The sequence below is a fragment of the Bombus affinis genome, chromosome 17 (assembly GCF_024516045.1).
Source record: "Bombus affinis isolate iyBomAffi1 chromosome 17, iyBomAffi1.2, whole genome shotgun sequence".
Classification (NCBI taxonomy): domain Eukaryota; kingdom Metazoa; phylum Arthropoda; class Insecta; order Hymenoptera; family Apidae; genus Bombus; species Bombus affinis.
Window position 1 is genome coordinate 530,098 of NC_066360.1, and position 27,971 is coordinate 558,068.

At 30.1% G+C, this 27,971-nt stretch overlaps 2 protein-coding genes and 1 long non-coding RNA gene across 9 annotated transcripts; 2 read left to right on the forward strand and 1 right to left on the reverse strand.

The window, feature by feature from the left end:
• LOC126926113 (uncharacterized) lies at nt 1-1,417 on the forward strand. Its single transcript, XR_007714280.1, has 2 exons — nt 1-301; nt 824-1,417. It is a non-coding gene; the product is annotated as an uncharacterized LOC126926113 (long non-coding RNA).
• A 426-nt stretch (nt 1,418-1,843) lies between these two features.
• Nucleotides 1,844-20,924, reverse strand: LOC126926087 (annexin B9-like). 7 transcript variants are annotated; one of them, XR_007714259.1, is made up of 9 exons: nt 20,714-20,923; nt 19,510-19,655; nt 18,432-18,473; nt 15,075-15,456; nt 11,948-12,027; nt 7,938-8,184; nt 3,567-3,748; nt 2,970-3,163; nt 1,844-2,380 (listed from the first exon to the last, which is right to left on the reverse strand). XR_007714259.1 is itself a non-coding variant. In XM_050742212.1 (8 exons), the coding sequence occupies exons 3-8, from the start codon at nt 18,459-18,461 to the stop codon at nt 2,330-2,332; spliced, it is 972 nt and encodes a 323-aa protein (XP_050598169.1). In that variant the 5' UTR covers nt 18,462-18,473; nt 19,510-19,655; nt 20,714-20,924; the 3' UTR covers nt 1,844-2,329. The 7 variants fall into 7 exon arrangements, 5 of the variants coding, with proteins under 5 accessions (XP_050598169.1, XP_050598168.1, XP_050598171.1 ...); XR_007714258.1 differs by lacking the exon at nt 1,844-2,380 and adding an exon at nt 2,439-2,632; XM_050742212.1 differs by lacking the exon at nt 2,970-3,163 and having other exon boundaries at nt 20,714-20,924.
• A 3,757-nt stretch (nt 20,925-24,681) lies between these two features.
• Nucleotides 24,682-27,583, forward strand: LOC126926075 (probable ATP-dependent RNA helicase Dbp73D). Its single transcript, XM_050742179.1, has 6 exons — nt 24,682-24,863; nt 25,036-25,766; nt 26,013-26,225; nt 26,311-26,521; nt 26,648-27,082; nt 27,163-27,583. Exons 1-6 carry the CDS (start codon nt 24,841-24,843, stop codon nt 27,527-27,529), a joined length of 1,980 nt encoding a protein of 659 aa, XP_050598136.1. The 5' UTR covers nt 24,682-24,840; the 3' UTR covers nt 27,530-27,583.
• Nucleotides 27,584-27,971: the final 388 nt, after the last annotated feature.

The following is a 27,971-nucleotide window of genomic DNA, read 5'->3' on the forward strand; positions in this document are numbered from 1 at the left end:
TGCTAAATTTTTACGCTATACGTTATTATACACATTAGTAATAATTTGTCTTTCACCTATCGTAGTCTCTGCACGTTTACGTCCCATTTTCCAACGATAATTCTAAATACATCGAAATTGTTAATGCTATTGATGCCGATAACGTTCCCAACATCAATCATGATTACGAAACAGTAATGTTATGTGTTTACTTTATGCATTCTCCGGTAAGCAATTTGAAATAAGAACTGTAAGAATACCTATTGTTTGTATATTTCTATCGATATTTTGTTTTTTCTTGCTCATTCCACAAGTTGTACAGGTAATTAATATTTTCTGGATTGTATCTATTCTAGAGGTTTCTCAAAATATTAGGTCATCCCATAAGTTCGTGCCGACCTTTGTGTATACATTTCATATTTTAAAGAAAAACGAGAGAACTTTTATCGAGACGGAATAATGAAAAATGGGAAGAAGTTGTACAACGAGAGGGGGATTACATTTTTTCATGAAACTGAAAGATATGTAAACAATGTTAACATATATAACCGCTGGAAAAACGGCACGAACTTATAGGATGACCTAATATATACTTATTTATTGTTTCTAAAAAATTTAGAAGACGTTAATAAACAACAATTTCACGTAGTCATGTTTGAAATTCATCGGTACACGAATACTTTCTACACCCTGTAGTTTATCTTTCTCGTATCTAGTTCTGTGTATTAGATAATTAATCAACTTTTTATACGAATATTTTTCTCTCAAACTTGAAACATTTTTAATATAGAGAATACTATGTAAATAAATTATACTTAATTCCAATTGTTGTAATATATTATAGGGATTTTGTTCATCTTTGTACTATACGCGCTATATGTTTGGGAACAATTGCTAGAAAACCCAAGGAATATGTTTCGAAGTCAAAAAATAAAAATGAAGGACAAAATAGTTGTTGCTTAGTTCTGTAGCGGCACTCGACGGTAAAATTCATAACGGTTTCCGTGCAGTAAACCCGCTACGCAAAAACCGTGTTTACCGATAGATTAATTTATCATAGATCCGACAACCTTAGGCGGTTACCGAAGGTCAATCAAAATCCGTCGTTTTTGTCGTGATCATATGCCTTCGCTTCGACTACCCGAAAAGTCAAAATTCGTAAACAAGGTCGAGAGTTCAGCGACCGTTGGGATCTTTCGAGAACACCCTCGAAATTAAAATTCCGACGCCTTTTGTCAACTCCGACGGTTATAAATATAGCGAATAGGGAAGCGAGGCAACCTTTTGTTATCGAGTGTTTTTGTTATCGAACAGTAACAGCTAAGTTGATACTTCCCCTGCGCCGATATATTCCTAATCACGAATCAAGCCAGCAAGTTGTGTTATACGGCTAGTGTACACGTAGAGTATACATTAATAAATTATATTGTTAAACATACTCTAGTGTTTCTAAACCTTCTATCGCCTGCATACACCTCAGTTCTGATGACTTTTAACCCATTAGATGCAATTCCGTATAACTAGCATTTGATTACAGGTCCCCGATCCTAATTCAAAATTTATTGACGGGGAAACGAACTGTGGAGGATGAAACATGGTACAGTAAAAAACATAAAACTAAAGATAATAAATGGAAATTATTTTTCAGAATGTTGCTCTTGACAACACATTTCAATGTCATTGAAATCGATGATCGTTCGCTATGTAAATAATTTCTGCATAATCTTCTTCTTTAAGAGAATTTGTAAGAGTTGAACGATCGATTTGTCGTTCCTGATTAGTCGTTTGAGATCCTTTACATTCATTCATACCGGGTAATGAATATTTGAATCGATTTTAAATATTAATAAGTAACGAACAGAAATTGAAACGCAATTCTATTATTCTTTATTTTCGTTTTATTTTTTATACTCCTCAAATCCGACAACTGTCATAGAATACTCTGTTGTGGAGTATTGAGAAATAAATGTTAGTTCTATACAATAGGAGAAACATTTAATAAATAAGATACATTGAATATTATGAAAATTATTTTGTATCACCCATGTTTCAGCTGCTCGATTACCATTTTTCCGTTTTTCTTATTATTGTCTTATTATTTCATTATTACCAATCTAACATAATTACTAAATGTTATTCAATAATTCTATTTTACAATCTGTGCGCTATAACATTAATATCCGTTGAATATTTCGGCTGCATTAAATTCCTTAACTTTTTAATATCATTGGTAATTTATTCCTTAAACTCCAAATTACTTCTCAATCTTATACAATGAATATGTAGTTTGTTGTTTTGTATCGTAATATACGGGTATTGTTTCAACGACTTTTATCGAATAAATCTATTTTTAATTCAACATCGCAATCAGAAGTCTTTTCCACTCAGCAGTGCAATCACTCTGGAAAAAAAAAGATACTGGTGTTTTCGTCTTACAGTCCACGATAAATAAAAAGTCGTTTGCGAACGTGCAAATTTATTGCAAACGAAACATATATTACAGTTATGTGAGATGCATATTATTAACATTTATGTTAGAAATGCCTATACTTTTTTTTTTCTTAAATAAAATTAATAAACACATTCCTCTCCATGATTTTCTTTAATTTAAAAGTGCGATCAGAAGCCGCTTAAACTCTTCGCTGCAGTCACTCTGTAAATGCAAACAGAATGTAGGAAGGATTAAAGCAATGTAATAAGTGCAAAATAATATTATATTTATATACAGATTCAATGTACACGTACGCATGCACATTATGAAAGCGGTTTGAAATTAGTAAAATTAGTTAACTGGCATATGAATTACTTTATTAATTAACGAATTTCGGTATGTAATTTTTAACAATTATAACAGACAATATTTATTTATATTCACTCGATTGGTCTCACAGAGATTAGTATAGTGTATTTCGATGCGAACGAACTAATTTTACGAGCAAACTCATATACGACATCATAATCAACAAAGTCAAACAAAAACCAGCCAGTACCGTAATCACTGCTAATTATTGATGTAATTTAGAACAAATTAAAGTTAAGACATCTATACAGCTTCGCGGAATGTTGCGAAGATATATTCCTGGCGTTAAAGTAAGATTTAAAAATAAAAAGAATTGTAGAACATGAAATGCTTTCATCCAAGTAGAGCAAGCAAGAGTCTCTTGTAGTCTCCTGAACAGTCATCCTGAAATTTATGGAAAATTATGGGCAGCCAAGGTACAGGCAAGGTACTTGTTAAAGAATGAAGTGATTTATGAAAAATTAAAACACGTGTGTGTGTAAAATTAAAACGTGTATATTGTGCATTATTATTTTGATGAGTGTGAGTCCAAGTATAAATGTTTCTGCAAAGAAATCCTTCATTTTCATAATTCTAGCAATACGATTCTTTTAGCTGCTATAGCTTAAAATATCTATTTTTAAAGGATACTTGATATGCCTGTCGTTAAATGACATTGTTTATATTTCGTAATATGTATTTTAAATAAGTTTTATTGTTAAAAAAAAAAGGGAAGGTAAATATTACAGAAACATTTTTACAAAAACACCAAGTATTTAGATAAAAATATGAAATATCTCTGACTTACATCGATATCACCTGCAAGCGATTGCCCATACATTTTTTGATAAGTTTCCTTAATATCTCCTAAATCGATTTCCGATCGAGCTACGATTATGCGTATCAATGTCGAGTCATCTGTACCTAATCCACGCATTGCTTTGTATAATCTCTCCGCAAAATATGCAGTTTTATCTCGTGCACACCTGACTAAAATAAACAAATTCAAAATTAATTTGTTAGCCTGTATTTTGCATTGCACTTTCGTAATAGCCACAAAATGAATTTTCACGAAAGGCAATGAAAAAATTATTACAAAGAATTGTACTTGGAATTATGTGATCGCAACGAAACTACGAATCTTTGGTACAATGAATATGCTGTGAAGATTAGTTCAGATTTAAAGAAAATTGTCGCAATTACAATTAGCTGGGTTTACACTGATTCGATTATCATGCGAATGTAGTTATTCAGCCTAACACTGGATTGTAACTGGAACCTAACCTCAACCTAACCTCGATCTAGACAGTGTTGTCATCGCAACAAGTAATCCAGTGAAACGACTGAGTTGAAGATCTACTTTTTCAATCTAGTATTTCAGTGTTCAGTGCTTAGATAACAGTGCTGGTTGAGGGAATTCATTGTCACTACAGTCTACCACTTTCGTCGTCGAGAAAAGACTGAAATAAGGTAGACATCGGCCGATTTCCGGTCAAGTCACTAGAATCGCATGATCCAGCGCGACTCGATTAACGTAATCTCAGCTCAAGAGCTTTTTCACATAGCGATATGCGTCTGACAATAATATTTATTTGTTTTTCGGTTGGCAACAACTTCTTGTCTGCAAAACAATACACATCTTTTAGCAAAGGCTGTCGCGAGCAAATGCTGAAATAAAAGATTACCCATTTGATTTATACAGAAAAGAGCTAGTAAAAAAATGAAAGTAAGTAGCAAGTATTGGATTCATCCAACGAGATGAATAGAACAATTAATACGAATTTAGAAGGAAAGAAGAATTTCTCATTCGCTATTTTAAAAACTTCGTAGCGACTCTAGTGACACGCGCAAAGCAGGGACTAGGTGTTACTGCCAATTTATTCAGGGAATTCTCTTAATGTGATTTTAATTTGAACTCCTTTAAAAAATCCCTATCTGTCTAGGTACTTCGTTTCTTTCTAACGACTTCCCTCTTCACTACTTCTGTCATTCATTTATTATTATATATTATTATTATATAGTATGATATTAATAATGAATCCAAACATTCACATATATATGCACTCATTCATTGACTTATTCTCTTCCAGGTCTCTTCTCTTTGAAGCAATAATTAATACTACTTCTCTTAAACAATCCAAACCACTCAAAATTAAATTTCACCAGTATGTTCTACATACTTTCTACATTCTAATAGAATGCAGAAAAAATAATAAGAGAAAAAACATTATACATACTAACAAAGATCCACAAACGCTTTATAAAAAGAGCTATAAGAAAAATATGGAACCTAAAGAGAACAGGCTTGATTAGTCGGAGAGAACACATTATTTGACCCGCGAGATCACCTGGCCCTGCATCATTAGACTCTTATCTGTGGGCAACAATGAAAGAAATTGTGTGGAGAGTCGTACAAGAGACAATTTACGACAAGAACTCGTAGAAAGGATTAATGGTCATTCGCTGAACTAAAACAAGATAAATATAATATTCGGAGAGTGATAAACTCAAGCTTCGTATGATGGTAAGCTTGTATTCAAAACGGGGAACTGCACTTTGAAATAAAAACATAAAGCAATGTTTTTTCAATGTAATAAAGCGTGATTATAAAGCGTTTGCAGGCCTACGTTTATATAACATCTTTTTCTTATTTCTGCTCATAAAACATACTGGTGAAGTTTAATTGTTTGAACTTCGAACACCTTATATAATCTAATTCTGATATTCAGTCAGATAATTTTAATTTTAGCATTCACACAAACAAATCGCACGAGTAAACAATTAATCTTTGGTAAAGGATCCTATATTGGATTATACGCAATTATTATGGGAGGCTGACTTTATTTCTCGTTTACGGAAAAGTTTCTGAAAACCTACCGATATGGCCGAAGTTTTAAAAATAATTTATGTAGCATGGATTTAGCACAAAAGCGATGTTTAGGAGAAGAATTTTTGACAACTCGAAAGTTAAGAGCCAAGAATTGCCTTACGGCGGTCGGTTTAACGCCAACTTACCAGGCCCGGTTTCAAAATTTAATTTAAAATTGTGCATTCATCGTTATGTCTTTTGTTCATCTAACATTATGTAAATTCTTATACTATCTGATTAATTAATTTCTCAATTCTTATTAACCTTTTAACACCTGAACTTATTCCACCGCAACTTTTTGAGAAATGCATGTTTCCCCAAAGTTTTTTTATTAAAGTGGAACAAGAAAGCATATAAAAATATAGAACAATTACCAAGATATGAAAAAAATATCAGTAGATTTTACATCGGAAGAGAAAACGAGAAATACGTTCGCAAAGATCCCAGCGCTCCACTTGAAAAGAGCGATAAGGATGACTTGTAGAAAAAGATTGGTATACAAGTATATCTCGCACTGTATGGTGAAATTTGAGGATGTAAATAAACAAGTATAAAACTGGAGAGAAAGATTTTCAAAGTTGATCTCAGTTGGTCTTGAAGCGTCGAGCGTTACAGATAGGTTCTTGCACTAATAAGTCAGAAAATCAGAAAAGTCATATTCTTGTGACAAATATCATTTTGTAATTTCGTAATTTACCTCAGAAGGAAGAAAAAATGAAGAACCAATGACACGTTACAAGTTTGTCAAAAGTCATATAAATCGGTTGAGAGATGACTTTCGGGAATCAAGAACACAACACGTCCATCCACATCTTCGTCGGACAATAGACTAGACAACAAACTAACATATTCCCAATGTGGAAGAAAGAAAACGGAACTGCATCGTTTGTTCTGATAGGAAAACAGCAGGCGAAAAGCGTAAAACAACTTATTATTCTAAAACGTGTATAAACCAGCCTGCAATGCATATTGGGAATTGCTTCAAAATTTAGAAATTAAGAAAACTATAAGAAATAAAATTTTGACTTTTTGGCAAAAAATATGATCCTCAATGTCTACGAATTCAGATAAATCAAATATTACAGTACATTACTTGGCTCCAAAACTGTACTATTTATATTATTTTGACGATTCCTGAGTCCACGTTTTCGCAATAAAGTGGCACCGAGTTGCTGATAGGTGACGTTCGAGATGGCTCCGAGTGCAAAGGGTCAATATAAGAATTTACATAAAGTTAGACGAACAGAAAAAATAACAATGAATATACAATTTTAAAGTAAATTTTGAAACCGGTTCCGGCAAGGTTGGTGTTATATCGTAAAAATCAACATTTTGAACAACTTTCTCCTATACATATAATCACCAATCGGCCTTAGTTTCCGAAATATTCCCAAAAGACTGTCGATACCACTACAGTTGATTTTGCCCACAATTTTACTTTATGCGTCAGTATATCACTCTGTGAGGCATCTGGTAACCAATACACTGTCACAGACGGACAGTTATAGACAGAATTCGCTGTAGTGGTACCGGCAGATTTTTGCGAATATCTTAGAAATGAAGGCTGAGTAGCGGTTGTATGTACAGGAAAAAGTTGTTCTTATATTAACACATATTAAAAAATCATCGAAATCGGTGAAGCGAATGAAACATCCATAATTATCCAGACCTTTAGTGATGTAATAGTAGAAGTCCTGCTTATTCGATCTTTATACAAGTATATATGTGCATTTGCATAAATGTGGTACCGGAGTGTTGATACTTATTTAGAAAACAATAAGATATGTTTCCCTTGATTTTTCCCAGACTCTACATGATAAGCTTTTCACAATCTAATTACATATATGTGTACATGTAATTATATATATATAATTATATTATATGGTATATATTAGATAATACGGTATATATTAGATTAGATATATATGTATAGTTATTTAAAGTTAAAGGTATAAAAAAATGTAATTACTGTGGTTACAGCTAATGACTGCCAATCGAGTATCACTTATCGGCAGCCAATGGCTGTAGCTGTAGCTGCAGCAATCACGTTTTCTTTATGTCTACCTCTGTCTCGTTTTGTTAGACAGACTACAATTAGATGACAAGCTACGTGTTTTAGAGTATTCTTTAAAATATAAAAAATGTAAGCATAAATAATATGCATAACATTTGCACTAGGAGTGTATAAAGTACATAAAACTAATTACATACTACTTATTGATAAAAAAAATTAACGACATTTTCTTCTATTGTACCAAATAAAAATTGTGCGATTTTACTTCTTTATGAAAAGTAATATATATTTCTTACCAACTGCAAGATAGCCGTCTTCGACTGATCCGGAAAATTCTGTCTTAATAGCTTCTTCTAAGCTGTGACCAGCAAGACGTTCATATTCCTCAAAAATTTTTCGTAGTTGAGGGAAACTTTTCGTAATGAGAATAGCATTAAAAGTACTTTCGTCTGTTCCCCATTGTTCCTCACCAGCTGCAAGTAATCTTTCGGCATCTTGCATTGCAGCTTGCTCGTCAACTTCAGGATTTTCATCTCTATTGGCCTATAAAATAATTTATACATATTTTATTAAATATATTTTTGTTCTAAATGAGAATAATAATAAGAATAGTACTTCTATATTTGTGCGTTTGTTAATTGTGTAGATTGTGATATCAACTGTGCACTGTACATAAAATATCTTATGCGAATAATTAGCTCATAAATTATCGCGTTTAAATATTGAAATACTGTGTGAGATAATGTACGTGTATCGCCTCTTCTTGGAATTTGCGAAACGTTCTGAGAGAACGTAACAACGGTTTAAAATAGTGACAAAGATATATTATGAAAAGACAGTGCCGCTTTTATGTGATCATTAGACCACTGAATACGTCTCGATCATGTACATGACATTAAATGTGTGTATTAATGGATAACTAGAATATAAAATAAGGATGCAAGATTGAGAGTGACTTGCTGTGTGCCTCGTTTTAATCGAGTTGCATCACGAAGTATAATAAAGATAAAAGTTGTTTTTAATCTCTCATTAGTCATCTCGTACGTGTGACTAAAGTGAATATTTAGTAAACAAAAATGTTTGAGTTTATTTGAATGTTCCTTTAAAACACTGTTTCTAGAGCTGTTACAGCTTGAACTTCCCAGCCCAACGGGAGAACGTACACATTAATTCGCAGAACTTTTATATTTAAAACATATATAAGAGATTCGAAGGTCTCATTAAAAAATCTGATCTATTATACTTCTTTTATTGATTGCTGTACTCCTATAAAACGCATCAACTACGCTTTTTCTTATGCGATTCAAATCAATTACTTCTCATTCCGTAGATCACACGTTATGTCTACACTATGCTGATCGAACTTGACATTTATCACCAATTTTTCATGAAGATATCCGATAAATTATTATCCAAACATATCCATTAGACATATGACTGACTCATCATTTTCAAATGACTTTGACATTGAATCTCAAAGTTAAATATTTTATATTGAATCGTATAGTATTCGTCACAGGAACAAAAGTCTGTTTTGCAGTCAGATAAGAATTAAATACTGTTATATTAAAGAGGAAACTGAAAATTATTCCTTAGCACACGAGATAATCCACTCTCGATAGAACGTATACCTAACTCTATGATTTCAAACTATTGCGGAATTACTTATTGTAGGATAAAATATTTCAAACGAAAATCGAATGGTATTGCAGAGAATGATACGGTTTGATATTATTTTCTTGCAGGTGTACAGGCAGAGACCAGGTGAAGATCAACTACGTTTTCCTTTGGATGGTATCAAAATTCTTATTGTGTTAATCGAACAATTCATTGTTCCATCTGAATGCTTAATAATAGTCCATACCAAAAACCATTAGTTCAGGAGATATTTTAATAGAGATATAACACAAGTAACTTGGAAGAAAGAAGTATTAAGTTTAAGGGATATTTCAGTAAAAAGTACTTTTGCAATAAAACAAAAATAATAAATCTCCTTCGTATCTGCTTTACGTATTGATTTCCAAAGAAATCAATGACATCGAGTCTTGAAACTTTGAAAATAGATGCTACGTTCTATAATATTTGGGACTATTTAGGAAGAATATTTATTTTACGTGCTAAAGAATAATTCCTCATCTTTCTGTTTCCTCATTAATATGACGCTATTTACTTTCTATCTGACTGCAAAATGTAAATAGCGTCTGTTTGTAAGTAACGTCAACGTAAGAGATAATGGAACTCTAAGGCTATTTTCCAAAAGAACGGCTCATCTGTGACTCGTGGTGTCTTCGAAATTTTTCTGTCTCGTGACGAGTACGGTGAAATAAAAAAAGTTTGACGTGAAATTTAAGGTTGTCAATTTTTCGGTACCTCTTTTTAAGAGATCCGCATAGATCCGAAAGTGTAGAATGGGAATCATTTGTCAAAGCCATAACGTATAATTTTGTAACACCATGTAGGTAAGAATCTAATGAGAATAGAATGGCTCTTAGTCATTTATTTTCAATTCTTTTAAGATACGTTGACAATAGCGTGTGAGCTATCAACTTTTATCTTCATCACGCATTATATATATAAGGTAGATTGATATTTGTGTGACGTCATGCTATTTCTCTGAAGCCACAAATTTTCCTTTTTCAATAGAGCGCTTTCTATCTTTGGACTTGACGTATGAACTTAAATCGAACATAAATTTGTCAATATATAATACAAATGGATAAAAGTGGAAGACACAAATTGTAACAACAAAATTTAACAAGTAACTCGAATAAATTAGTAAATCTTCAATTCATTTTCATTTTAATTCCATTACTTTGAACACTTGTCCCAAACATCAGTTTCACCGTTTTCAAATTTCACTCAGTATTGAAACACCCATCCTTGTACATCGATTTGTAATGTTTATATTTTATTTTCCCCTATCCGGTCAACGTAGTGGCATCCATATATTTCACGCCATAACCCAAACACGATAGAATTCAGAATTCAGATTGTAACAGTGAAACATACATCGCAAAAGTACAGTAAAATGAAAACCCTCTTATGTCATTAACACGGTCGTCACCACCGTCATATAAGAAGCGAGGCGATAACTGTGATCAATAGTTTCGTCCTTCTTAGAGATATGGTGAAACTTTGTTTACAAAAGTCGTACAATACGGGAGGAGCCATGATATGGCAGTAATAATTTTTGCGTAGATGGAGTTTTTTCGGAGATGTCAAGATCACCTCCATTTTTTTAAATTGCTTGCAGTACTTCTTTATTCGAGCAGAATAGAGGGCGTTTACATGATTTAAGCAACCCCTAATAGAAGGTCATCATACAATAAATAAAGAACGTTCAAAGTAGCGCCCGTTTGCATTAATATAACTTTGAAATCATCGAATTGCCAAAGCCCGTGCACTAGTTATCACTTCCGGATTCGTAGTAGCACATGCCACACAAAGTCCTTATTTCATATCTTCTAATACTCTTCCTATATTAGTTGTTGGACATAGTTGTACGTAGTAAGAAATGGAAAGGTACTCGGCGCATGCATGTAAAGTTGTTAAAGTTAAAGTTAAAAAGATCTTCCGGAATCGGTGAGAATCAGTTTCCTGACTACCTCGTTCTCCACATTCAACTTCTTTTATTTATTGTTGAATGACTTTCTATGAATGAAATCATTTAAACAGCCCCTATATCGCTAGAATAGAAAAGTAGGTCAAGCAATTAAAGAAAATCGAGATAATCCTGAAATCTCAGAAAAACCTTCATATTAGGGCATTTTCGGTACCTGGTACGATAGATATCTGGTTGTAATCCATTATGCTAATCAACGTGTTAAATTGTTACGAAACCGTTCAATGTAAAAAACGTAAAATTTGTCGCGTTAAAAATCCAATAATTATCATTTATCACGAGTTAAGATCCATTTAATCTATTTGTTATCGAGTAAAAAAAGAAGTTTACTTTTTTCGAGGACGGAGATTCGAAAGAAAAATGTCGTTTCCTATTTCTTATTTATCGTTCTGTTATCAGTGTGAGTATTTTATCAATTATTGTATAAGACATCATATACATCAATTACCCCAGAAACATAAATATGACTGACTACTGCTGTGCTTTTGAAAATGTTTGGTGGTATTACAAAATGTTTAAACATATCGTTTCCTTTTAAAATAACAGTCCCATAATGTTGATCTTTGATAATATCATAATTCAGATAAATTTACAATTTAAACGAATATAAAAATAATAAAAGAGTAGTTTTGTAAGTTTAAATAATCATATCAATTTAATTATTATATTATAAAATTTACTTACGCATGAAAGTGAAACTAACAGCCTCTTGAAATATCCGGAAGTATCGCTTTTCAAATCTTCCTCTAAATCCGTTCCATACACTGCAAATATATATAAAATTTATATTACGATGTAACATTAAGGTATGTTACATTTTTTATAAATACGTTCATGAAAAAGAAAACATTACATTAAAGAATACATATTATAATTAAGAATTAAATGAATTTACAAAAGCTTTACTAAGAAAGAAATTATATCAGTGTACTGCTTCTATCAAAAATTGTAACATGCCAATTGTAAATAAGTAATTATTTTTAAATAAAAAACATGCAATGCAAAATGTTTTATAATCTTATACCTTCATATAAAACATGTGATTTCGTGACAGTTAAAAAAAAGTGTAAGAATACTTTCATAAAGTATTATAAAAGACAGTTAAAAAAAAGTGTAAGAATACTTTCATAAAGTATTCTTACACTTTTTTTTAACTGTCACGAAATCACATGTTTTGTATCGACATCTTTTGTGAACATATTACGAAACTGTAACGACACCCATCTGTCATGATTTTATTAGTAAAATTTTAAACGATTTTGCAAATGTACGTAAAAGTATTCAATCGGTCCATTTTTAACACTTATCATGTGCTTAAAGTCGTTATTCAACTATATATTTTTTAATACGTATAGGTTTGTATTAAATATTTTCTACATATATTTTCAAATTAAAAAGAAATTTTGTCAATATAATTATAACAGTCGTCTCTCATTATAACATTAATGAAATTCCAAAATGTTTTATGTAATATGTACAATATATACATAAAAGATTTTTATGGTAAATGCACAAATACTTTCATGAACCACTGCATGAATATATGTAACAAAGTTAGGTATATTATAACTCGTGTTTATTGAAAAGAAATTACCGATTTATTGAAGCAGATCCAGAAATACATACTGAAATAGGAGCTCATCATATACTTAACTGTTACATAAATGCGTTAAATCTTTTGAAAATCTTTTATTCGATAGAAAAATAATATACAGGGAAGTACGGCAAAGGCTGATTCTGAACATTAAAGTAAGAAGATATCATACAGCATACATCCGATATGACGTTATTTTCGAGTAACGGCTTACTTTGTGCTGTAACAGTTGCTTACTTGCCTTCACAATATGGATTGTGCAAACAGCCTACAAGGATTTGTTGACGGAGTTTCAACATCGTCAACTGATGTTTTATAAATTAGAGATTTTAAATGCTCCCAATTCAAGTCTGGAGAGTAGGCTGACCAACAAACAAGGACAGGATGACTTATCTATTTGCCAGGAACTCGTTGATTTATTTAATATTTAGCATCATAAAATAAGCTACAATTCGAACGCAAGGCCATACCGGGTATATGTTTATATGATTTGCCGTATAATAATGCCGTATTTCCCATATGTTTTGATTCAGCCTGTATATTTAAAAAATACGATATATTGTGACCGTAAGATAAAATTATAATTTGATTTTCCTGATAGAGAAACACGTGGTACAGTAATGAAGTCCTGAGGTTGACTTTTTATCAAATTTACACATTGTCAATTAAGTCAATTCAAGTTGATGTAGTCAAGTATGAGAATGTTCACACCCTTATTAAAATTAACAATGCTTACAGTAACTCAAACATTTTTAAGCACATAGAAGATCGTGGAGTAATAAAGAAATTCTGTTTTAAAAATGTTTCAAATGAAAAATGTACCCAATCGTATCTTCTTTTAATGATTTTAAATCATCCGGACAAATAGCTAATACTATTCATTGCAATTAATATTCAAAACATGCATTGTGTTAAAACATATCTTATGTAAAACATATACTCAATATCATGAGAAACATATCAAAGAAGAAGAAACTGGAAGATGTTAAAAAGTGGCCATTGTTTGGTATCGTCTGGAGTTGAAAGATTTATGTACAATATTTGAGAGTGTCTACCAGGGAACAAAAAGCTTATCATTTTTCTGAAAAAAATAACGTGGAAAATGAATCCAAACATGAGAATATGCTAATGATCGAACTCATCTAAGAGTTATATTTCATCTCCTTCTTCGGATACTGAACCGTCTTCACAGTAGTTAGTAAGGAAATTAGCAGGTAAATCAACTGGACAACCAACAACGCGCACGCCGACTTTTCATTCACATGTGAGTACAAGAATGGCTTTACTTTTGTCTATCAATATGTATACAAAATATTTTAAACTAATGAAATATCGAGGATATAATATTTTAGCAAAATGCCATTATTTAATTCCATATAAATTTCATATTTTTATAACCAATGCAACAGAACGTATTTCTTGTTGTGGATTCAATTCTAACTGTAACATAAGATGCTTGACATAAACATTTCTCCGACTGTAAGAAGATATGTTAATCTTATAATGACAGAGTTCACAGCTGCGACTTAAAATAATTGTAACTGTTCTGATTACTGAAACTATAACAATAATATCTCTTTACTCTGATTTTTTCCGCTACTTATATTCCGATAATTGCAATATCATTAATTTATTGAACTTGCAATTGGTACACATGTTTGTCTCCGAATACAAAACGGGTGAAGAGCGAACGCGTTATTGGCTGTTGTATTCATGTAGCAATGATTTTCTGGTACTTTGGTTCTACTGGATTCCAAACTTTAGCTAATTTCCGACTTGTCAGCTGATTTTTTCATTAATTATTTTGGAAATGGTTTAACATTCGAGAAAAAGGAAGACTAAATATAAGGAATAGGTGAGTTCGCTATCGTTCGATCGCTATCACATGTTTAGATTCATTTCTAATAACTTCCCCATTGCTTTTTCAGAAAATGATAAGAATACTTTTTGTTCCTCGGGAGAAACTCTTGAAAGTCCTACATGAATTTTTCAATTCCAGGTGATGTCAAAAATGGCCACTTTCTAACATTTTTCTTTCTTTGTTTAGGTCAAATATGTAATAATGTGAGCATGAATTTATTAAAGAGAACGAATGATGAATCTTCCTTAAAAAGAAGGAATTTTAGTAGCTATTGAATTATTTGCAACAATGTTGTTTACATTTCTATTAAATATTCGTATTTATTTAAAAAATCATTCGAACAAAAACAGGCTTACCTTCTTTATAAACAGCAGATATGGTTTTGATGCCATAGTTGCTAAGAGATGCCAGCACCTCGATAAGAGCACCTTCGTCCGTGCCAATTCCAGACATCGCATTATGAAGTTCTTTAGCGAAATATTCCGGTAACGGTGTCATCAATGCTATAATTGCCTTTTCAAAATTACCACCAAGTTCTGATTTCAATTCAGAAATCAGATCCTTTCCATACATAGTTTTAAATTTGTCAGCTATTTCAAGTCGTTGTACAATTCCACGATGAGCAAGGACATCGATTATTGTCTGTTCATCAGTGCCGAAACCTTTCATAGCAGTTCGTAAAAGAGCTGCATCTTCTTCCGGGTCGAAAGGATCAGCAGAATAGACAGTTGGTGTGCACTAAACGAATAAAATAAAATGCGAAATACATATTACATAAATATGTAAAACTTTCCATTATTTATTTCAAAGCAATATGTAATAGTAAATATCTAAAAAATGTTTAACGAATATTTTAGACATGTATATTACAATTAAACAGAAAGAACGACAAATAAACATTTTTTAGCCCCTTTGTTTTACAGGAGAAATACGATTCTATTTTATAATATAATAGTTTTAACACGATATATACCGCATACATTATTAGTAAGATTTTGTCATCGCGTCTTTTGCAATCCGAATTGATTAGCCTTCAAATAATAAAACAAGTATTTTTATTACGTTCTGTCATTGTGTCTTCGATTAACCGGCTTCGTTAAGAGTGAGGCAACGCGGACAAATCAAGACCTACTGACTAATTGAGACCTAACCTAGAATAAATCACGGAACGTTGACCGAAATTCGTAATTCGTCGCTATTTCGCATTCATTCTACGTCTTCTATTCGTCGCAGAAGCAAAACCAATAATTGGGTTCATCTATACTTAATGAGACGATACTATTCTGTGTATATAGATATTACATATAATTTATGTATAATTTGTGATATTAAATATAATTTATCCATTTATGTAGAAACGTACATATTAAAGTTTAAAGTACAAAAGTTTATTCCGAAGACAACGAGTCTTCGCAATTAAAAGCGAGGGTCATTTTGGCATTCGAAAAACTAGAAACGGAGAATACGTTAAAAAACGTGCACGAAAACTTAATTCGGATAGCACACCTGTGTATACAGTTGGCTATAATTTTCAACGATTTTTGCATTAATAAAGTAAATCTTAAGAATTACATGCTTTATTAATACTTATAAACCTACGGCATATGGTTTGTATTATGATCCATTTAACCCCTTCCCGTACTTTAGCGAGTCAGTCATATGAAACTCGTGATATTCATGTTTGGCCCAAGTATCTGGTCGCGAGTCAGACTCGCGATATTCGTGTTTGAACCAAAATCTTCATCGCGAGTCTGACTCGCTAAAGTACGGGAAGGCGTTAACCACGGCACACTCAAGTGCATGCGTCTTATTTTTCATGTGCAATCGCTTCCTCCAGGTTGTACCATCAATACTGGGTCACCCTTTATAGGCTCTGATTAATTACAAACAGTTCAAACGATGCGGTCTTTTCACCGATTCGATAATTTTGCGGAATCGGTAATAGCCGAAAAGTATTCACACGTTTCTGTATTTCCGCTGCACGTTCAGCTTCCAAACTTACGAATTAATATATTCAGTGCATGCAGTGTGTAATAGCTATTATTATAATAGCTTATCGTTCATTTGTCGAATCAATTACTTGTCATTTCTAGTAGAACATGTTTACGTAGGATTCACATGCGTGTACACGGTGAAATTACCGATTCGGTCGCTTTCGACATTCGGCTTCATAGATATGTATGAAATGGCCCGGTAATAAAACTGAATCAATCGGAAAGTATAGAAAACAGATGAAGAATAGAGGAAGAAAGAAATAAGGAATACAAAGCTCTTGAAATGAACTAGATGCCAAAATGATAAAATTGATAGATCACGAGATAAATTTGCATAACATCGCGAAGAACAAAATCGTAAGGGTTGGATTTTCGGTGTAGATATGAAACAGTATGAACGCCGCTTTCGAATCGGTCAAGAAATCACGTCGTCTGAACTGACCTTTAAAAGTTCATTTATACATAACCGTGCTGTATCCGTTTCGTGTCTCAGCCGCGGTCTTGCGCCGGACCTCAATTGGTTACCATACTTTTAAATATATATCCGTATCGTGTTAGTCATCATCCGCAGCGTGGACGTATTCCATTCACATTTGGTAATCTCCTATATTTCTCTTATTTGCCGATCTGACCGGAGGGGCCAGCCCATAGCATGAGCTTGTATAAACGTATCTGAACATGTCTCGTCCGTGTATCACGCTATAAATATGATTTTATCTTAATAAATCTTCTTATCCGTTTGCCATAACGGATGTACAATGAATCGCATTTTCTTTCCTTGTTGCTTTGTTTCTTCTTCCTCTTCTTCGTACAAAGGTATCGCTGCTATAGCTAAGTCTTTGGTTGGAAACGGCAGTTTGTTATATACTTGCGTAAGTTTGACTTCTATGTCTGACTAGCATGTTTGTCTCGGGTATATCCCGGCTGGTAGTATACAAATATTAATGAATAAACGTTCGGTCACTGTTTGGACACGGAACGGATTCGGCATGATTATTTATAAATAGACCACAAGTTATGTATGATATGATATAAATATGATATGTATAATCGTATTCAGGTTAAACAATGCTCTACTGTAATTCTACCGTGTCTGAGAACCTGAATTGTACTATGTTTTAGTTGTCCCCATAAATGTTCAATTTAGTATGTAATTTAGATCCTAATTATCGTGCAAAATACACACTATTTTAAAATGGTGAAATTAATTCTAATTAATGATTTCTAACTATTTTAACTTGTTTGAACGCAATAGAAAGAATCTTATGGTTTGAGAGATCTCCCCTATTCAAAGAATTGCTGATTTAATGTAATTTAATGTAAAAATCTATCAGAGTACTTATTTTATTTAATCATTATTTTAGATAAAACACACTTGAGACAGTGGTTAAATAATGGCTTTAAAAAATGTGGATAAATGTTCTAAAGTACCCATCTCTGCACTTAAATTCGATTGAGAATTTGTAGGAAGATAAGATCAGACAAACAAGTTTAAACATTCAAACAAAATTTAACTATGCCTATAATGGAACTTCAAAACTTTATTTTGAAATTAACTGATATGAAATGTCATTATTGTTATCGTTTCGACAGGCGTAGCTACGAAATATTAATATTAATTTACGACATTAAAAGATTTCTCCTCTAAAACGAAGTAGGTTTGGGCTTTCATATTGTGCGTGTACCGTATACATAAAGTAGAAAGTAGTTAGTAATTACCTGCACATGATAGTACTGAGTGGCCGACATTATTCCAATCAGCTAAAAAATACAAATTCATATTACAATCATATTAAATAATAATATATGTATAATACTTATGCTATAGTTATATTTTAGAATTCTTATTTCACGGAAAATTTGCACAATTAAGATCAACTTATCATTAAAATAAATTACTACCTGAAAACACAATTTATTATGTAACATTTCATAAACACTTAATCAAACTCATACTCCTATCCTAATGATTGACATTACACATTTGTTTCATTATTAATTGTACAATGTTTAACATGTAAAATACGATTAAAAATAAAATACAGTTGCAGACACAATTAAAATATCGTATAAAATTTGAGGGTGTAATGTCATGAGAAATAAATGAAAATACTAATGACGCGATATTTACAACAAAATGGTAAACTTTAGGTATACTATAATAATATTACGTTTTAATTATCATACATATTTGCTTCCAATGCCTTAAAAATAGGAATTTGCTCAAACGTAATATACAAAACATAGTTATGTTTAAAAATATCGCTTTAAAAACATAAAATCATTCTATATTAATAACATTTTCATTATAATTCTAACAACTACATTATCAAAGATTTGTAATGTAAATGTAGCAACGTTAGTGTTTAAAATGAGGTAACAATTTTAAAGTTTATTGTAATATAATCTTAGTTAATAACAATCTTGATTAATCTGAAATGAAGTCGAAATGCTTAATATTGTTACACAATAAGTTAGTTTTCTATCTTGACAGTCCTATTTTTCCATTCGCGTATCTTATTTATCTTCCCACCTAACTGTACATAATTTTAAAATATGAGAAAACATATTATCAGGAAGTGTGCGTTCATGTAAAGTATATATATAAGTATACGGCATTGCGAAATTTAGGTGAATGATGACTTGAGTGGTTGATATAAATATCTTTGAAGACCTGCAGTTAACCTTGTTTGATATATACGCGAAGAAGAATACCAAGAAGCTATCGTAGTGAAATTCCAAAGATTGTATTGATCGGTGTCTATGTATAAACTAGTATTTGGGGTGTGGCTCTTACCTTCTTTTGAAGCGGTTACAGGTTCTATTCGCTCTTCTGGTACCGGTTCCGTTCGGTTCTCGTAACCAACTGAAACGAACCGTCGCTCGTCACGGATATTCTTTGCAGGAATGGTGGGAGCAACAAACGGAGAACGTATGCGTCTACTATAGGAAATGAGATTTAACGATGACTTAATGCGCAATTCATACGAAAATTGTGCTATATGCAATATAATGTTAAGCGTTGAAAAACTATGTGTAAATGCTGCAAGAATCAAGAAATCCTTGTAATGTAGCTTCTGTTATTCTACAATTAACGAATTGTTAATCAATAATCAATTGTTATCTAGATATACAATTGCTTGAGAATGAGATTCAGGTATCTAGTTTATGCAAAAATATAATGTATTTATATACAGATAGACGGAATAAAGTAATTGGAATTGTTAAGAATGTATCAACTTTAATAGTCTATATTTTATTTATATATATATAGTCTCTATGCCTTCTATATGTTTATTTGTAATACATAGCCTTAAGTACTCAATCTTTGATTAAATAGTTTAATATTATATTTTACTAATAATATTTCCGTATAATATATTTCCGTGTATATTAAAATTGTTTTACCAATACATACAGTACAAAATGAAGAAATTTTAATAGACACAAGCTTTATTATGTAAGTTAAACAAATGTGCATTATCTAAATTTAATTTTCTTATATCATATTTAATATAGAAATAGCATTATTTTCATATTGTTTGAATGAAACTTTGAGAAAGAGAGAGACAAAGAGAGACAGGAAAATTAATGTACTGTAAATAACTAATTGACTATGAAATAAAGTGTTAACAGTTCCTATTTAATTTGCTTCACGCGTATTTGTAAATTACACATACAGAATTTCTATTTAATTCCTTTTAACTGCACCCGTTGAATTTGTTAAGTACAACAATTTAAAACAAAATAAAAAAAAGTAAAACAAATGCAGCAGAAAAATGCAATATATTTCACTTAACAAACAGAGTATTTTAATATTACTATTGGCATATTAGTCGTATACGGATTATGTGTATATGATATATTTGACAAGTATTTTTTCTAATTCAAAGAAGTACCGTTTCTGTATTATTAATGAAAGAAAATACGCTAAAAATCAATATCAATATTACAAAGTTTCCTGCTTCACTTTGCATTATCTAATTAAATTATTTACTCACCTTTAGTCAATGTCAATTTTAGATTATAACAATTAAAAAGGCTAAATAACTGTGCGTTATTTCTTTAGAACACTAAACACAATTTTCGTATCACTATCACCGGTTTTACAAATCGATTAAGCGTATATAATAGTTATCGACAAATGTGAAGCGTCTTGATGTGTTTACATGCAGTCGCGCACACTAAATGGTTACAGTATCTGAAAGAAACAATTTCACATTATAATGTCACAAGTGGATCAGTAGAAGAGAGAATTGGTGGGGGTGCGACGTAAAGTCGATGACGTGTCATGCAAAGTATGCTGCAGAGTAACGAAGAGAGAGACTATCGTCATAACCGCGACTAGGTCTCCCGTTCACCAAAAGATTCTCAAGAAACAAGGTCAGGTGATTCATCGCATTGTATGTGTATTACGAATATCATATATACGTATCCATTAAGTTCTTTGAACGGTGATGAAACGAGATTCCTTGACTTGTTAGATAAAAACCTGTAATGATTACAAAACTAAGAAACATAATGACGTTATATACCCGTTTAGAAATTATCTTTCTTTCTATCTATATTACTTTACCGATGTAACTTACATATATATATACGTATATGTATATATAACTTCACATATATGTATATATATATATATATATATATATATATATATATATATATATATATATATATATGTGAAGTTGTCTACTTAACTTCCATATTTTGAATAAATTTTAAATTATATGTTGCATTTTGTATTGCGTTTTATACTTTTAAAAATGTCAAAGTCTAGTTTTATTAGCAAAAACTTAATAATTACGAAATAGTTACTTACCCATAGCTTTCGGTGAAATCGATATCATGAACGGCAAATTATTGAAAAATAAAGCAAGATATCTTAACAACTATTAGGTTTATCTTCAATAAAACTTAGTAGATTTTTGTTAAGAATTCATTGCTTATCAAATCGCACTGCTAACTTTATTTTTAATAATGTTGTTTTCCTCATTAATGTCAGAAATAATTTTTCTTAACTTGCATTTTTATATAATACTTATAAAATAATAATTTTCTTATATACAAACGACTATTATATCAATAATAAATATATTATAAATATTTCATATTTATTTATGTAGAAAAACAAAATTCAATGCAATAAAATTAAGAGAAGTACAACTTTTAATTGTATCTTATGACAATGTACATTTCAATTAAATATCCAAACACATTAGTCATATGATAAACACGATACACCATTTATATCTGTCGCATGAATCAACATACCTATGACCGAATGTTAATATAAGTGCACATATACATATAAAGTTTATAACAAATTGAAATCGTATTATGTTGGTCACGCGTAATGGTACTATCAATCGTAATGTTATAAATCTAACAAATCTAATTTTGTAATTACTATTGAGAAAATATAAAATATTGTCGTTACTTTTATATCTAAAACTATGTGCGTATACTAAACCATCGCATTCTTTACGCTAGTTTTAAATAAAGCGTACTGTTTAAATTAAAGCGAAATATGAAAAATATACAATATTATTTAATTTCAAATTTTTGAATATTAATAATTTAATTTTTAAAATTTTTTAAGTAAGTATAATTTATGGGTAACTATAAATCTTTTCAATACTATTGCAATCTATATGCTTATATTATAGATACTTCTGTAATTATTTCAATAATGTTATAGCACACACTATGTACTATTCTCATATATATGCATATTTTACCACCTAAGCTATATGTATATTTAGAATAACTATTAAATTAAAGTAAATATAAAAAATGTAGGAATGTTTTTTATGTAAAATATAGTAATATGAAGGAAACATATTTCATTCAGAAGTTTTAAAGCTATTTCAGATTACTTTCATGTCTCTTTATATTTTTTAGAAAGAATATTATATTTTTGTTTTAATAGAATACATAATCGAAGAAAAAGAAGAGCAATTCAAAATATTATTTTGAAATTAATTAGTAGTTCTCCTTGATGTCCAATAGTAGTATATCTTATCATTTAACTTGTGATATTACAAAAAAATTTACACATCTTTGCATATTTCTAGTTACACAATTATTACATGCAACCTTATTAATTTGCTCAACTCAAATTACCAAAGTTTCATAATTTTAAACATCATATTAATATATATGTTACATAATATATAAGTATAGTATATTAGTATAATATGTAGTATATTGGTATATACTACACATATTATATAATTTATAGCATGTAGTAACTTTGTATAAAATTTTGTGAAAATCAATCCTGTTTTGTCATAAATTACTAGATTTCAAGTACTTTCTTCCTTCATGTAATTGTTGTACTTCAGTTCTATCTCTGATAACATTTGTTCATTGCAGTGTATCTATTCATTCAAATTTATTGTTCATTTTTATATAATATTCTATTATTCTTAGACAACAAACCCGAGTCACTTTATCATACAGTCAACTAGATATGTAGCTTATATATATGTATATTATATAGCTTAGATTCTGTTATTATTATGTTATAGAAAATAACTACAGAAATATAATATAATGAGCTGGAAGATCTAGCAAATCATTTCTTTTATCCTTATGTTCTACAAGATAAGTTTATATATATGTATGCACTTTTTTTTACCATTTTTATCAATAATAAAGTTAGTAATAGCATTTTTATTAATCTTTGCCTTTAGTTATATAAATACATATATATATGTGCATATACAGTTGAAACCATTGTGACAGTAAATTTATAAAATTGATAAATACTCTACTTGAAATATTTTCCTATTCTTCTAAAAGAGCTATCTTTAAATCATTTCTTAATTTAGATCAAATGCAAGATTACGATCCAAAACATAATGCTACTAATATACAAACATGGATTTCGTATATGCCCAGAAATGTTTAAAAACACAGAAAATATATGAGATCACTTGAAACGCAAAATATGTAGTTACCAAGAAATGATTTAAAGAGATCACTTTTACAAAAATATTTCAAGCAGATTATTTATTAATTTGATAAATTCAATGATACAAAGATTTCAAGCCATGATAAAATCAAAAGAGAATCCCAATAAGCATTAAAATAATTAAAGCTAGTGATTTCTTCTTCTAGATATATGTAAGTTTTATTAGCTTTTTTCATTAAGCTATAACTGTACAAATATTTATTATGCATTAATATTTTCACAGAGGATGGAGATATCCTATCTTCTTTTTATGAAAATTATTCTGCAAACTTGTAGGAATATGCACATATTTTCTATTTGTTAAAATTTTGTTAATAAACGATGTTTTACAATATTTTTATTGATATTAATTACTGTACGAATGTCTTTTGTATGTCTTTTTATTAGTTACAAAAGATTATTAAGATGTTAATTGATTAATAATTTTCGATTTAATAATTGAGATAAAATTGATTAATAATTTTTTGTAGACAGTAACACAGTTAAAAATTATGTGATTTAACTTATAAAAACGATATCTATTTGAAATTTGTTAAATATAGTCGTTTATCATATTACTATTACCTGCTACTATATACATGTGTAATTTTTGTTGATTATGTTACCTATGTAAGCAACGTATGTAAGCTTGTAACAAATTTAAAATTACAAATTACTTTCAATTACGTTCTTGAGAAGTAGTTTGCTTAATTTAAGCAGATGATTTTAATATTAGTAATATGTAACTTTAATATATATTTCAATAAGATTTTTGAAATTAATTATTTCTAAACATTATATAAATGTACACATGTAATAATAATGAAATATTATGAAGTTTATTCTTACACATAGTAAATACACATAGTTAAACTTTAATGAAATACAAGTTTAAAATAATACTTTTTTAAAATTTGCCTTTTTGAAGATGTATATGTATTTATTTATATACGTATGTGCATAAGTAAATAAATATCTATTTAAATAATACCACAAGATGATCGTGATCGTGACAGCGTCCACATTCACAGCCGGTTTTAAAGTCTAAAGTCGCGTTAGCATAGGTTAATATCGGTCACGGTCGTGTATACAACCGTGGAATAGGTAGTACACGTTAGAATATAACCTATAAAAGATGTATAACACGTGAATAAAATCGAAAACAAAATGAGTTTATTTGTGATAAACAGGTATGTCAAAATGTCAAAAAATATAATACATATGTATTAATAACCTTAATCACTGAATAATAAATTTAGCCAATTAAACTATATAAATAAATATTCTACTATATTAATCGTATTCGAGTTTTTAGTTCAATCAGTAGAATATTATTAATGTACATATATTATTTGTTGATAGATATGAGGGTGAAAAAGAAGAAACGAAAAATGAAAGGAATCATTTGTCTGAATTATTAAAAAGAATAGAAAAACGTAAAGTAGAAAGAGCTATTAAAACACATCAAATACAAGAAAGTAATTCTCAAAATGCACAAGAATCGAATTATAAAAAGAAAAAGAAAAAAGCAGAAAATCTTAATAAAAGTTCAATAGAAAATATTAATTTGAATGAGAATAGTATATCAAGTGACATTAAAAGAAAGGCAGAAGTACATGTTTCAGAGCATAGAAAGAGTAAAAAGAAGAGGAAATATAGCGAAGAAAGTTCTAATGATACAATTAAAACTGCAGATAAAACATTGCAAAGTGAAAATACAGATAATCAGGATAATGAAATACCTAATAAATCATCAGATCCAAATGAAACACAAGAAAAAATATCAGGACAGAATAGTGATTTCATAATTCTGGGTGTAAAAAATAAGCGAAGGAAGCGTGAAGTTAAGAGAATTCTACCAGAATGGTTGGCTAATCCAGAAGTCATATCTATTGATTTAAATAGTGGTCCAACCTTAGAAGACATGAATTCAATTTTAGATTCTAAGCTTATTGAAGCTTTAAGAGCTAATGGCATTAATAAATTATTTCCTGTTCAAGCTAGTATGGTATCTTGGCTATTGAAGTGTAATAAAGATAGGCAACAAAAATGGTGGTTGAGGGATACATGTGTATCTGCTCCTACAGGCAGTGGTACGAATGTACAAGTCATTTATAGCAAACTGAAATATTTACATTCCAGCTTTGATACTTTATTGTGTTTTGTTAATAAATAATGTTAAATTCTAATTACAATTAATGTTATTAATGAATATTATTTCAAATCAGTTTTCTTTATTTAATTAAACATTGCATACAATGAATAGATTAAAGCTCTGTATTTAAAAAGTTATTTTCTGTTCTGAAAAGAAATAATTTAAGAAATTATTTTCTCTTTAGGTAAAACTCTAGCGTATGTTCTACCAATTGTCCAAATATTACAGTATCGATTAGTTCCAAAGGTGCGTTGCTTAGTTGTTGCACCCGTACAAGAATTAGCTATGCAAATCTACAAAGTGATGGTCACATATACTTTGCATACAAATTTAAGAGTTGGTTTACTTTCTGGCGCATCAGCATTTCATGAAGAACAAAGAAATATTCGAAAAGAGAGTATGTGTTTGTAAATTTTAAGAAGAAGGTTTTATTTATATTATTTATAAAATACAAAATATTTTCTATAATTTTTATATTTCAGATGATAGAGGAGAATATATCTCTCTAGTGGATATAGTAGTTGCCACACCTGGACGGTTAATAGACCATATATTAAAAACATCAGGATTTTCATTGGATGATATCAGATTTCTTGTAATTGATGAAGCAGATACAGCTGCTGACTGGTTGGAGTATCTTCCCGAGCCTCATTATCGAACACCACGATTAACACTTTCCAACTTACGTTCTAGGTTAGTTTTTAATTACAATTTAGTTACAATTTTTTATATAATAATCATTTACAGAGATCATATATATTAATATAAAGTTATATTATCTGATATTAAATTTATAGTAATGTATTCATTTTTAAATAGTAAAATTCCAGCTCAAAAATTATTATTCAGTGCAACATTATCACAAGATCCTGAAAAACTTAATCGGCTTGGACTCTTTCATCCAATATTATTTACATCTGTTTTGGTGACAGACAAGGACGATGATGTAAATTTAGATAAAGAAGTGGGTAATTTTATAGGGCGTTATACAAGCCCAGAAGAATTAAAAGAAGAAGCAATAGAATGTGAAGCAGAATATAAACCAGTAGCTTTATATCAATTAATAATCAGGAATGGTATCACTTCTAAAGTATTAGTATTTACAAATTCTGGAGGAACTGCTCATAGATTAACTATTTTACTCCAATCACTCTTATCTAAAGAGAATATAGTAGTTGGAGAACTTTCTGCACAACTTGTATCAAAAGAACGCGAGGACATACTTACGAAATTTTCAAGTGGAAAAATTCAAATGTACGTTTTGTTTATAATTTCGTTGAAAATTAAGATCAATATTTTCTAAAAATTCTGATATAATTTTATTATACTTTCAGACTTGTATGTTCAGATGCATTAGCAAGAGGTGTAGATATTCCAAATGTACAATTAGTCATATCTTATGATCTTCCTAAACATATCAACGGTTATATTCACAGAGCAGGAAGAACAGGACGTGCAGGTAAATCCGGTACTGCTATATCTATTCTGACACCCAAACAAGTTAAAATATTTAAGCATATGTTGAATAATGCACATAAAGTAATACCACATGTTGAAAAAATCGAACTAAGTGCTATTATAAATGAAATCGATTATTTGAGTCATATTGATAAATTAAAACATGCTCTTGAAATAGAGAAACAGAATAACTTATTACGTGTAAAAGCTGTTAAAAGAAGTTATCCAGTAACTGCAAAATAAAAGCCATTACTTTTTGTACAAATATTGCTAAATAAAATATAATTTAACTGAAAATTTTTACTTATAACTGAAAAAATTCATTGTCTAATAAATCAAAACCTTTTTCGAACCTATAGAATTCACTGAGTGATCCTTGTAAAGTATCCTGTTCCAAACACGAGTCCGAATACAGAATTGCTCTAATATCTCTAGTTTTAAATAAATTTAGAATAAATAAATAAATTTATTATATAGAATAAATAAATTTAGAATTTTTATAAAAACACGCGATTTGGTTGATGGTCAATATTTAAAAGTGCGCAAAACGTTAACAGATTAATTTAGTTTTAAATGGAGATAATTTTTCTGATATCGATATAAAAAATTGTTAAATGTCATAGTTCCAAGTGATTGTAAATTGTCATCGAAGCTTAAAAAGAGTCCATCTGAGCAATTTCTATGC